The 12,817-nt window shown below is 31.3% G+C and overlaps 1 protein-coding gene across 1 annotated transcript in view; it reads left to right on the top strand.

Annotated features, from left to right (window-relative positions):
* Positions 1 to 9,458: 9,458 nt before the first annotated feature.
* LOC129227772 (cytosolic endo-beta-N-acetylglucosaminidase-like) overlaps positions 9,459 to 12,817 on the top strand; it is a gene marked incomplete in the record, with an annotated part of 35,865 nt that continues 32,506 nt past the window's right edge. Inside the window, 1 exon segment of the mRNA XM_054862379.1 lies at positions 9,459 to 9,706. Within this exon segment, the coding sequence (XP_054718354.1) occupies positions 9,650 to 9,706 (57 nt within the window).

Below are 12,817 nucleotides of genomic sequence, written 5' to 3'. Positions count from 1 at the left end.
GGTAACGTAATTTCGAAATAAAAAAAATGATTTTTTCAAACTACCCTAATATGTACCTAAGTACGTATGAAAAAATATTATCGTATTAAAAATTGTATGCCCTTATATTTATTATAGAATATACTTTTTTAAGAAATCTCAATACTTGTTTATTTTTAAAATGTACCTAGTTCTCTCAAAGAAGTCTTCTGCAATTTACAAGAGTTGGAGAAGTGTCTAAATGGGATTGAAATTGGCACACATTAGGCAAGTGTTCATCCAAGTCTAATAAGCTATGCACTTTGTACATAATATTCACTTAAATATATTCAGTTAATAGCATCTGGGAAGCTTTTTTACCATAATCACTTTTTTTAAACGAAACAGAATACATTTGGTGTTTCAGTTCATATTGATAGTTACAAGATAGTCAATTTATAGGTTATGGACACTTAAAGAGAAAAAATGATGAAAAGATAGACTTGCCGTAACTACTCAATTTTGTAAAAAAAATTATTTCAGTGTTTGTGCCAAAATCGTTACACATTACTTTTGTTTACTTCATTTTATTTCTTTGTTATACAGTTGTGGAACACTGGGGCAGCCAGGGTGTTTTGGGGTCACATCCCCTCCCGGAACCTTTGGTTTTAATGCATTGATGTTCCTAATATGGTAGTTTATTTACATAATAGGTTGGTTATGACCAAAAACCCCACCCAGAAGGTAATTTGGATGCTCTACGGTTGTGGAAGTATTGTTAAAAATCTTGAAATAAATTCAATGAGAAAAATGCATCAAAAAGAAAAAGGTTACTTTGAAAAAAAAAAATTCTTAAAAATTAAGTTTTGTGTGCAGGTGTAGTTATATTTTATAAAAAATAATTTTGTACCATAGGTCTGCAAAAAAGAAAAGTGTTGTGTAATAAGAATAAATTAATGCACAAAAGGTTTCGTTGCTTGATTACAGTGGTCTTCAAACTTCCCTTCTTCGCTGAAGCCTTGAAACTGTCAAGTTTTTCAGGAAACTTTATCTATCCGTAGAAAGATATATTTTAGTTTAATATTTAAAGTAACTCAATATATTATATCAACATTACTTTAAAAATACATTAAAAAAAGTATTATATTTTTCATTAAAAATTTCATAAAATTGATGTTAAATATTATTTACTAGAAAATTGCCTGTCAAAGGTATGATGGATGAAAATTGCTTCTACATTTGAACGAAACAATTGCCTGTTTAGTGATATTTTGATAGTTGAAACTTTAATACGAATGCCAGTGGATTAAACCTAAACTCCAGTCGATACTGATAATTGTTGACCACTTTTTGGTTTCTTCATTCTCCTAAAATGAGTTTTACCAGTAACACAGTTAAGTTACCGGATGTAGTTCAGCCTTGTCAAAATAAAGCATTTCCCTGCATGTCGAACATTACCAAAACATATTATCAAATTATCATTCCATGGTGGGAGTTTCATTGTTAATAGACGTCAGGAGCGTTACTCGATCAGTAAATTCACTATTATATATTTGAGGATTCTCCTGCTGTAGATATATCTGACTTTATTTTTGAAGACTAGTGTGTACTTGCGTTATTTCACACTGAGTGTCAAAGTCTACCCTTGTTGTTATCTGCTGTCTCATTTCATATTCATTATTTTTTATAACAATAGATAGTAAACACTTTACAAAAACTTAGTAATTCATAGATATGAAGATATTACTGTGAAAAATCGAAATTGGAGAATGTCGACTTTCGTTGGTGTTTTCACTGAAGTATTTGGTCTTTCGACAATGAATGTTTTTAGCCAGTGAATATCAACATTGACACACCAATATCAGTATTTACCAGATTTCAGATTTGTACAGTAACATATATACATTGAAATGTTAATTTGACTCATGGAATCCCTTGAGATATTCCGGGAGTCTGAAAGCCACTGTCCTGTCAAAAGTTTGTTTGACATCATACAAAATTGAAATCTAGAATTTCACATATTGCTTTGAACAGTAATAATTTATTCTGTTCTTGTTTTTAATTTAAAAAAATACTTAGTAAGATTTCTTTTACTGAATGGTTTTATAAATTTTATTTAAAATTGATGAAGTGTTTTATTTCATTTTAATCTGATACCTCTTAAGGTATTTTTGAATTTTTAAAGTCTTGTGTTTTTCTTTGTCCAAATCCTCAAATCAATAAACATTAAGGTGATGACATTCATTTTGAATAAGAACACAAAATAAATATGTCATACAGTTTGAAACTATCTGTTTTAAAAGCTTTTGCATAAACGCTTTCGTTTTAGTTGATTTGAATCAGCAGCTTTACACAACGTCACATTTACCATTAAAAACAGGGTTTCTATTTTATTTATAAGCCTTAGTTTTTATACTGTGTACTCCTAGTTCTTTAAGTTTCTTAGTGGAATTGCATTTAAATATACTGTGAAAAATCATTGATTAGAACTGTACACTTTAACTATCTTAATGTATAAATGCTCATATAAATGAAACATTTGTTCATATTAGTTAAACCCTATATTATTTATACAAGCATACTTGTATTGTAGTTGGGAAATAATATGTGGGAGAACTCACTTTTATAAGGTAGGTGTCATGTTGAACAGAATTTTTGTTATGCCAAAAAAAGTCAATTCAGATTACAATTGAAAAAGCACACATTTATATTTTTTTAAAAAAAGGTGGTTTGGAACCAATTTTAATTTAATTTGCATTATTTTTACAATAACAAACCAAAGATCAAATATTTCAAGGAACCGTATTCCCTTATATAGTTCCTCATCTAGGAAAAGACCAAGCCGAGACCTTTGCTTTGGGGAGTAACTGATGTGGGCGGCACCCTATTTCTGCATTATTTCTGTTGAAACTAGATATATAAACTTGAAGGAAGTTAGGCAAGAATGTCAATTTTAAGATGTGCACCCCTCCTCAGAAAATCGAAGATCCAGCTCTGGCGTATACTTAAAACTAGAGGGTGTCCAGATCAAATGTGCTGAATTTGAAGAGTTTGCTATGCTTAACATAGAGCTCATAAAGTTTTAATAAAAAAATCAGGGTCCCACTTCTATTTGGGCTCCCTTAGTGGCTTAGCGAGCAACCATGGTAGTCTTTTCAGTGCACTTACGGTTTCAAGGAAAGTTTTGTGTCACTGGTTAATGTTTTAATTCTGAGGTGAATGTCTTTTAGAAACATTCTTGTTACAAATCTTGAATACGAACCCGTAATAACAGATTTGTGCTGAAGATTTCTAACGAGAATGTTTCTAAAAGACATTCACCCCAGGATAAAAATATTAACAAGTGGCACAAAACTTTCTTCGAGACCGTAAGTGTACTGAAAAGGCTACTAAGGGAGCCACTATGGTTGCTTGCTAAGCTACTATGGGAGCTCACGTGGAAGTGTACTTATTTTTTTCTAAAAACTTTATGAGCTCTCTGCTATTAAGCTCTCTGTTAAGTGTAGCGACCTCTTCAAATTCGGCACATTTAATTCGTACACCCTCTAGTTTTAAGTTAATCTGTTATTACCGGCTTTTGCTCTGCATACCAGAGAATAATTTTTGGCTTCTTTTCCGATGATGCCACTTTATCCTTCGTTCACTCATTATGAGTACAAGTGCTTCAGACACAAGAAAAAAAAATTGCCTCCAAACTCTAAGAATTCAGCTGCCAAATTTGCCCATCATCGCACTAGTAGCACTTTAACTTTTTTTTTTTAATTGACTGTTCAAATTCAGTACTTTTGATTCAGACACCCTGTATTCTGATTGGAACAAATACGTACTTCTATTAAGAAAAGTGCATATACTTTCATGTTAGGTATGCGGTTGAAATGGAAACAGTATTCTATTTAATTTGTCTTTTAGTATAGCTAAATTCCTTGTAAATAAAAAGTCAGAACACTGAATTTTACTTTACATTTGTCTTGGAATGTGAATGATACTTTCAAACTATAAAAATACTTAATTTAAACTATTGAAAATTTTGCCTTTGGAAATACTGTATTAATAAAGCATTATTTATTGGATACATGGCAAAACAGCATTTGAAAATTTGCCCTTTTTATTGATGTAGGTTTAATTTATACGATTAATTGCAATTCTTATTAAGTTTTCAATTATGTGAAGCATCATTTATCACTATTTTGTACAAATATCATAAAAGTTATACAATCATGCTTTTCTTTCATGTCATTTCCTCATTAATTTTCAATACACTTTCTCACTTACGTTTGTAAAATTTCCTAAATGTGTTGAACACTTTATGGTTTTTTGTGAGTTATAATTGTTCCTAGATTTAAATTATTATGACGTGGCATGTGAAACAAAGCAAAAACATTTTTGATGCATTTTTTTAATGAATTTAAAAAAAAAATTACATTTTTAGAAACATGTGGAATTAGAATGAATGTGAGCTTAAATAACATTATTCAATTTATATTTTTTGTTTTTTTAATTAATTAATTTATTTATTTCATTTATTTATTATTTTTATTTCATTTATTTATTTACTTTTTGATTGTTTAGTAAATTATTAAAATCTTTTAAAATTGCTGTGGTTTTTGACAAGTTCTTTAATTTCCACTTAATAAAATCTGTAACATATGTATCTAGAACTGCTTCATACTTTATTTTACATATTTCTTGTTCTCAAACATAAATATGTTATTGTTGGTTTTTTTTACTGTTACTTTCTAAAAAAATTATTATATTGGTTAAAATGTTCATTATAAATTTTATTTCTTTGTTGAATATCAAATAGCTTGCATGTTTAAATTTTCCAGACTAGACTGGAATTTCACTAATGTAAATTATACTGAAATTTACATTTTGACCTGTGAATATTTTTTGAATACTTATGAATGAGAAAAAAAAAAGATTGCTGTGTTTTTGATCTTGTAATTTAGATATGTGATATGCTACTTTTGTATTTAGAATATGCTGGTTATTTGTTGCTTATTCATCTTTAAAATATTTTCTTATAAAGTTTCTATTTTTTTTTCCTTTTTTCTCTTCTTGGTTTAAATATAATTGCACAATTTATAGTTTATTTTCTCCACTATAAATATTCATTTGATTTTATTCAGAAGCTTTAGAGAGGGCATTGATCAACTAATACATAACTTATGTATTGATCATTACAAATCTCATATACGGCCTAATTTTTGGTTTTATAGTTTCGTCTTTGTTAAACCAGAGAGCCACTTATTTTTCTTCATATTATGTTTGATATTTACCTCTCTCGTTAATTTATTTTATCCCTCTTTTATGTGATTGAAGAACAGAAAATCTTGTAAAAAAGAAATATATATAATGGGGATATGATGGCCTCTCACCATTTGCCGGCCAAGTACATTAGGGATCACAGAAGCCAATTTCCCTCCAAATGGATTAGCACTTGGACTCTTACGAGAAGAAATTTCACTCTGAATTTCATTTAGCCAAGAGTGCCAAAGTCAGTTAGGCGCTCAAAGGATCTTCAACATGCCGCATATTCATGCAACATGGTAGCTGAGAACTTTCTGCATCTTGGAAGTTCAGGGACTGTAGCTGGTTAAGAGGAGAACTGGTTTGAATGATAAAAATTTCTAGATTTTTATGATTGAAACTTAAATCCTGATAGTTTTTAACACCAGGTTTTAAATTCTTTAGAATCACATGACAAGCATATTTAAAAAATATCTCTATTTTGGAAACTTATCATTTTGTTTCATCCTGGAAAGAGATCATAACCTTATAAGCCTTTCTTTAGTTCCAAGCAAACAAAATAAGTGTTTAATTCATAGAAAAAAGAAGAGGGGGAGGGGGTTGCTAAAACCTTCATGCTCCAAATTTTAAAACAATCTCATATGAAGTTAAAATTTACGCAGTATTAATTACATATATTGCAGACTTTTTACATAGCTTTCAATTATTCAAAACTTTTATACTGGAATTTTTTTATCCAATGGTTTTAGATTGCAATATGAAATGTTATGATTAATTTGAAAGACTGCATGATAGTGTTGATTGTGGTATCTTAAGAAATAAAAGAACTTTAAAAACTATTCTTCAATGCATATTATTTTAAAAACTTTCCTATATTGACAACATTAAATGTGTTTTGAAACATTCCTATTCTATTTGAATAGTTATAAATACCAGCATTTTCAACTCCAAAATTCTTTATTTTTGTGTGTGAATTCTTTATTTTTGCATGTAAAGATTGCTTTTTAAGAATGTGGTTAATTGTTGCCAGTCATTTTCATATTTGAAAAAAATGAAAAAACTTGTTACTTACATGTAAAAATTTTTTATATATTGTATATGATTAGTTTGAGAAGACAAATGTGATACATATACTATAATAAATGCATAAGTAAATATATATATATATACATTCAATATGTAAATGAATGCTAAAAGAAATCCAATTCACATCCTGATTATTGTCTGGTTAAATTTTGGCGAGTAAGTAAGAGAGCAATATTAAATAAAGTAAAGTATATATATTAATATATATATTCATATGTCATATGTCGTAGATTTTGCTTGAAATTTAGAAATAATAAATTGTTTGAAAAATAACTTGACGTTTCTTTTCTAACTTTTATTTACTGTTTTTTTTTGGGGGGGGAGGGGGGTATATTTTACTTGCATATCAGAAAAAAATGTAAGATATTTATTGCGGAAAAAATACTAGACAAGACAGCCTCTAAATTTAGTAACCATCTTTTAAAGTAATAATATTGAGAGCTGTGGTGCCACTGATACCAAAATGCTGATCCAGTACTGCTTTTCTGTAAAAATTTTTTTTTTTTTTGTACAGTACTTTTTTTTTCTTTTTTTTTTTTTTTTTGTCCTAATTCTCATTTTTTAACAAAATATATTCATTGTTTTTTTTTTCGTTACATATCATTTGCATGACAAAACTTAGCAAATGCTGACAGCATTTTGTTTACACATTGCAGTGAAATAAAATGGAAAATTTAAGAGTGCACCTCTGATGATTGATAGTACCTAATAGCTCAACTATAAGGAATATAATGACCAGTCAATCAATCCATTTAATAAACTTGGGTAAATGAGGATAAAATCGCATATCTACTATTTTCAAACTTAACAGGTAATTTCTTTTCAGAGTTCATAGCAAATTATTTATACATACATATTTATGTTTAAAAAATATTTACATGTATATACAAATACAAATACAAATGTGACGACCAGCAACAGGCTCTGGGCCCAGCTAGGCTGGTCCTAGTCAATTAATTAGTCCCCAATGAAGATCAATGGCCCTCTTAAAGCTATCCACTCCCTTGCTCATTACCGCCTCTTCCGGTAAGCTATTCCAAGTGCCCACGACCCTGCTAAAGTAGTAGTTTTTCCTGATTTCCAAGTTAGCCTGAGATTTAAATAGCTTAAAACAATGACCCCTTGTCCTGCTTTCCCCGCAAAAATTTAATCCATTTACATCTTTCATTTTGATAAATTTAAGTAACTGAATCATGTCCCCTCTGACTCTCCTTTGCTCCAAGCTATACATGTTAAGCCTATTAAGTCTGGTATCATAATCTAAATCTGAGAGTCCCCTTACTAATTTAGTTATCCTTCTTTGAACCCTTTCCAATACAAAAATATCTTTCTTCAGATAAGGCGACCAAAACTGAACAGCATACTCCAAATGAGGTCTTACTAAACTCCTATATAAAGGCAGAAGAACTTTCTTAGATTTGTTTGAAATAGATCTATTGATGAACCCAAGCATTTTGTTGGCTTTGTTACCAGCAATACTGCACTGTTGACTAAACTTGAAGTCCTGATTTATAAAGACACCCAGATCCATAACATTTTCTGCCTGATTTATGACTGAACCCTGTAAACGATATCTCATACGCTTATTTCCATGACCTAAGTGTAGCACTTGACACTTCCCTACATTAACTGCCATACCCCATTTATCTGCCTACTTAGTAATATGATCTAAATCCTCTTGCAGCTGTTTTACTTGTTCTTCATTTTCGACAATCCCCATAACTTTTACATCGTCAGCAAAACAATTCATGCTTCCAGAAATATTTTCATTGATGTCATTCATAAATATAATAAACAAAGAGGCCCTAAAACTGATCCCCGAGGAACCCCACTTAAAACATCACTCCAATTAGAATGATTTCCTCTCACAACTACTCTTTGCTTCCTACCAGTAAGCCAATTTCTAACCCAAAGTAAAGTTTTTCCTCCTATTCCAATGTCAGCTAACTTGCTGAGAAGAGCAACATGCGGTACCTTGTCAAAAGCTTTTTGAAAATCAATATAAACAACATCCACACATTTTTTGTTATCTAAAGCTAAGGTAACCTTGTCATAGAAATGCAATAATTTGATTCAGGCCTTTTATTGTCCCCCCCCCCCCGTATATATTTTTTATTTTAATTCGTTTAATTTTTTTCAAAAGCTTTTATGCATTAAAAAAATACCCAGCCTTTTGTAAAAAAAAATATCGCATCAGCTGTTTTGCAGGTGTTGCATTACTATCTCGTTTCATATAATTCTTGAAATGTGTAAATTTATTTGTTGGTGCAATCCCTCCAAGTTCACGAGAGCATCACCCTCCATAAAAATCTGCGCTTATACCCCCCCCCCCCCCCATTATTTAAACTTTAACATATTGTAAAGGCTCAGAAATTAAATGGTGTTTTTTTTTTGCTCTGATCTGGGATTGATTTTGAAGTTTTTCACAATTCGTATCAATTTTTTTAAATATTTAATGCGTGTGCTCATTTACGATTTCAAAAACATAATTCCCCCCCCCCCTCCAACATATATATATATATATATTTTATTTTAACATATCTTTTTAGAGCATGCGGCCTCACGCCTACTGCTCCCCCCCCCCCGCCACTCCCTATAACACGTATAATGATATGGCTTTCAATGTGAAAACAAGTAAGACTGCCCCACAATATTGGCCAATAACTGGAGAAGTTACAATCCTGAAATATTAGCTAATATTGTTTTTTGGATCTAATTCTGTTTTTTGACCATTCTTTAGCAACAATCTTGGTACAATTCGTGAATAAATCCTTCTTCCAACATTGCACAAGATGTGGCGACGTACTCGACATTACACTGATATTCAGCAATAATAATATGCTATTTGGATATTTCACTGCGCACACGAGTGTTTTGAGGAGAAATTAATGCCAATAATTTCATGGTCATATTTTGCATTGAGCCTTTTTAAATTTTTATCACTCCAGATATGTTCGATACAGCTCCAGTTGGTTGTAGTGATGACATGAAGACGGTTTACCGCGGTCGACCGGTTGCTCTATGCGAAAGTACCCTCCTGTTCAATTCTCAGGAAGCTCATTCGTTCAGTTCTCTCCCCTCCCCTCCTCTTTTGCTAACTGTATTTTTCACTGTTTATGTTTCCGATAACCGCTAAATCTAAATTCGAGAAACGGAAAGGAAAATGAAACATCAGATATGAATGAATCCCTCCTCCTTAAATTACAGAGTGAAGAAAAGCAAATAAAAATTAAATTGATCAAAATTTTTAAAAATGGAAAAAATCTTGGAATTTGAAATGTAATGTTTGTTGTTTGTATTTTATTGAAATCGATAAAAAGTCTAATCCTTCTAGATCATATTTTAATATCATTCAATGGAACGTGAGGACACGTTGAATTGTGATCAAAACTTGGAATTCATTCTTAAAAAAGTATGGTTTCAAATTGAATGCTCAAACATAACTTATAATACTTCTTTTTTACTTGTATTTTATATTCATAAAATTATTAGTTTTATAACAATTTTAATTCATAGTAAAAGTGCCTAATTAAATTATTAATTGCTCAGAAAAAATGTCTTGTGACTGTGCACCGACCAATGCATATTATTTATTTCTGAATCACATAACTAAAAGTAGCTGACAGAAGAAAAATTAGTAAAACAGCTAATCCCAGTAAGCAAAATATCTTGCCTCAGTATTGCATAAAGGTTGACATGCAAGAAAAATCATCTTGCATTAATGCTGCCTCAATGTTGTTATGTTACTCCATTTATGCTGTCAGCAGGCTGCCACAATATTGACTGACAAGGTGTATGCAGCATAATATCAGGAAAATATCAAGGTAGGCTGCTTTTGTAATATTGCATACGTATTGATATGACAGGATAATATCAAGATGTTGTTATGACAGCATGAAATCAAGGTCTAGGCAAGATGATCTTGCTTTTGTAATCTTGCATACGTATTGATATGACAGGATAATATCAAGATGTTGTCATGACAGCATGAAATCAAGGTCTAGGCAAGATGATCTTGCTTTTGTAATATTGCATACGTATTGATATGACAGGAAAATGTCAGGATACATTGACATGACAGTATGAAATCAGCACGTTAGCAAGGTGTTTTATCTATTTATTTATTTGTATTATTTTCACTTTAAACTCGAGAATTAAATTTCATTCTTTAATTATTTCTGTTATTCTTCAAGATAGTTTTCTAGCCTAAGAATATTTTCTTAAAGCTGACATCTGATCGGAAATTCATATAAAGGTATTATAATAGTACTCGCAATTTAATTTAAAAAATGAAAGTTTCTTCGTTTTGCGTAATACTTGACTTATTTTTTTAAATTCATGCTTCTAATTGTATTATAAAGACATAAAATGCCTAGTTAGGAATAATTGCGGAAGTTTTTATAACACATTTAAGAGTAAAGAAAGCAAAATAATAAATAAGTAAATAAATACAATAAAGTACATTTCCAATTAGATGTCACGATGTCAGCATTGAAAATATCCGATGGACAAAACACATGAATTTATCTTAAAGAATAACATAAATAACCATTGAATAAAATTAATCTTACTCATGAGATTGAAGTGATAATACGAAATTCTGGGCTTTATGTCCTTTGTTTCAAAGTCTAGGGACGAAAGAAGTTATTTTCGGCCATTTCTAACATTGATCGCACATCGTCTGCGATATGACTTGTTTAGTACTTTATTAATAAACCAATGCAGTTATCAGTCATTCATAAGTTATTCCTAAAATAATACTATTCCACACTAATAACTAAGCAACACCAACTTAACGAAGCCTAAAGAACGCAACGCCAACGCCACGTGCAACTCCTCTGAACCGACTGAATCGTGCGACTGAAGATGTGCCAGCAATGCGAGGGACGCCGGGTAGAAAGAACTGTGCGCATGCGCAAGTATCAACGAAGGTCCACCTGTTCTATTGTGTACTAATTACCTTGACGGCGACAGCATGAAATCAATACATCTTGACGGCATCAACATGTATGCAATGTTGTTATTGTAAGGTAATATCAATATTGATATTGTAAGATGAATGCAATGTTGCATACGTGTTGTTATTGTAATATTGCTTTTTAATCTTTATGCAAGCTTTATGCAGTATGAAACACGTCAATATTGACGCCGTCAGTATAATATCAAGATCTGTCAAGATTGATGCAAGAAATTTTGCTAGTAGGGAATGTTAAATCGACTCCATTAAAATTGATAGAAATGTAAAATGAAATAATAGATATAAATAATAATAGCTTTTCGATACAGCCCCCTCCAACATATATATATATATATATATATTTTATTTTAACATATCTTTTTAGAGCATGCGGCCTCACGCCTACTGCTCCCCCCCCCCCCGCCACTCCCTATAACTAAAGCTAAGGTAACCTTGTCATAGAAATGCAATAATTTGATTCAGGCCTTTTATTGTCCCCCCCCCCCGTATATATTTTTTATTTTAATTCGTTTAATTTTTTTCAAAAGCTTTTATGCATTAAAAAAATACCCAGCCTTTTGTAAAAAAAATATCGCATCAGCTGTTTTGCAGGTGTTGCATTACTATCTCGTTTCATATAATTCTTGAAATGTGTAAATTTATTTGTTGGTGCAATCCCTCCAAGTTCACGAGAGCATCACCCTCCATAAAAATCTGCGCTTATACCCCCCCCCCCATTATTTAAACTTTAACATATTGTAAAGGCTCAGAAATTAAATGGTGTTTTTTTTTTGCTCTGATCTGGGATTGATTTTGAAGTTTTTCACAATTCGTATCAATTTTTTTAAATATTTAATGCGTGTGCTCATTTACGATTTCAAAAACATAATTCCCCCCCCCCTCCAACATATATATATATATATATTTTATTTTAACATATCTTTTTAGAGCATGCGGCCTCACGCCTACTGCTCCCCCCCCCCCGCCACTCCCTATAACACGTATAATGATATGGCTTTCAATGTGAAAACAAGTAAGACTGCCCCACAATATTGGCCAATAACTGGAGAAGTTACAATCCTGAAATATTAGCTAATATTGTTTTTTGGATCTAATTCTGTTTTTTGACCATTCTTTAGCAACAATCTTGGTACAATTCGTGAATAAATCCTTCTTCCAACATTGCACAAGATGTGGCGACGTACTCGACATTACACTGATATTCAGCAATAATAATATGCTATTTGGATATTTCACTGCGCACACGAGTGTTTTGAGGAGAAATTAATGCCAATAATTTCATGGTCATATTTTGCATTGAGCCTTTTTAAATTTTTATCACTCCAGATATGTTCGATACAGCTCCAGTTGGTTGTAGTGATGACATGAAGACGGTTTACCGCGGTCGACCGGTTGCTCTATGCGAAAGTACCCTCCTGTTCAATTCTCAGGAAGCTCATTCGTTCAGTTCTCTCCCCTCCCCTCCTCTTTTGCTAACTGTATTTTTCACTGTTTATGTTTCCGATAACCGCTAAATCTAAATTCGAGAAACGGAAAGGAAAATGA

The sequence above is a fragment of the Uloborus diversus genome, chromosome 8 (genome assembly GCF_026930045.1).
Source record: "Uloborus diversus isolate 005 chromosome 8, Udiv.v.3.1, whole genome shotgun sequence".
Taxonomy (NCBI): Eukaryota; Metazoa; Arthropoda; class Arachnida; order Araneae; family Uloboridae; genus Uloborus; species Uloborus diversus.
Note: the sequence above shows the minus strand (reverse complement) of the source record. Positions and strands in the feature narration are given on the sequence as shown.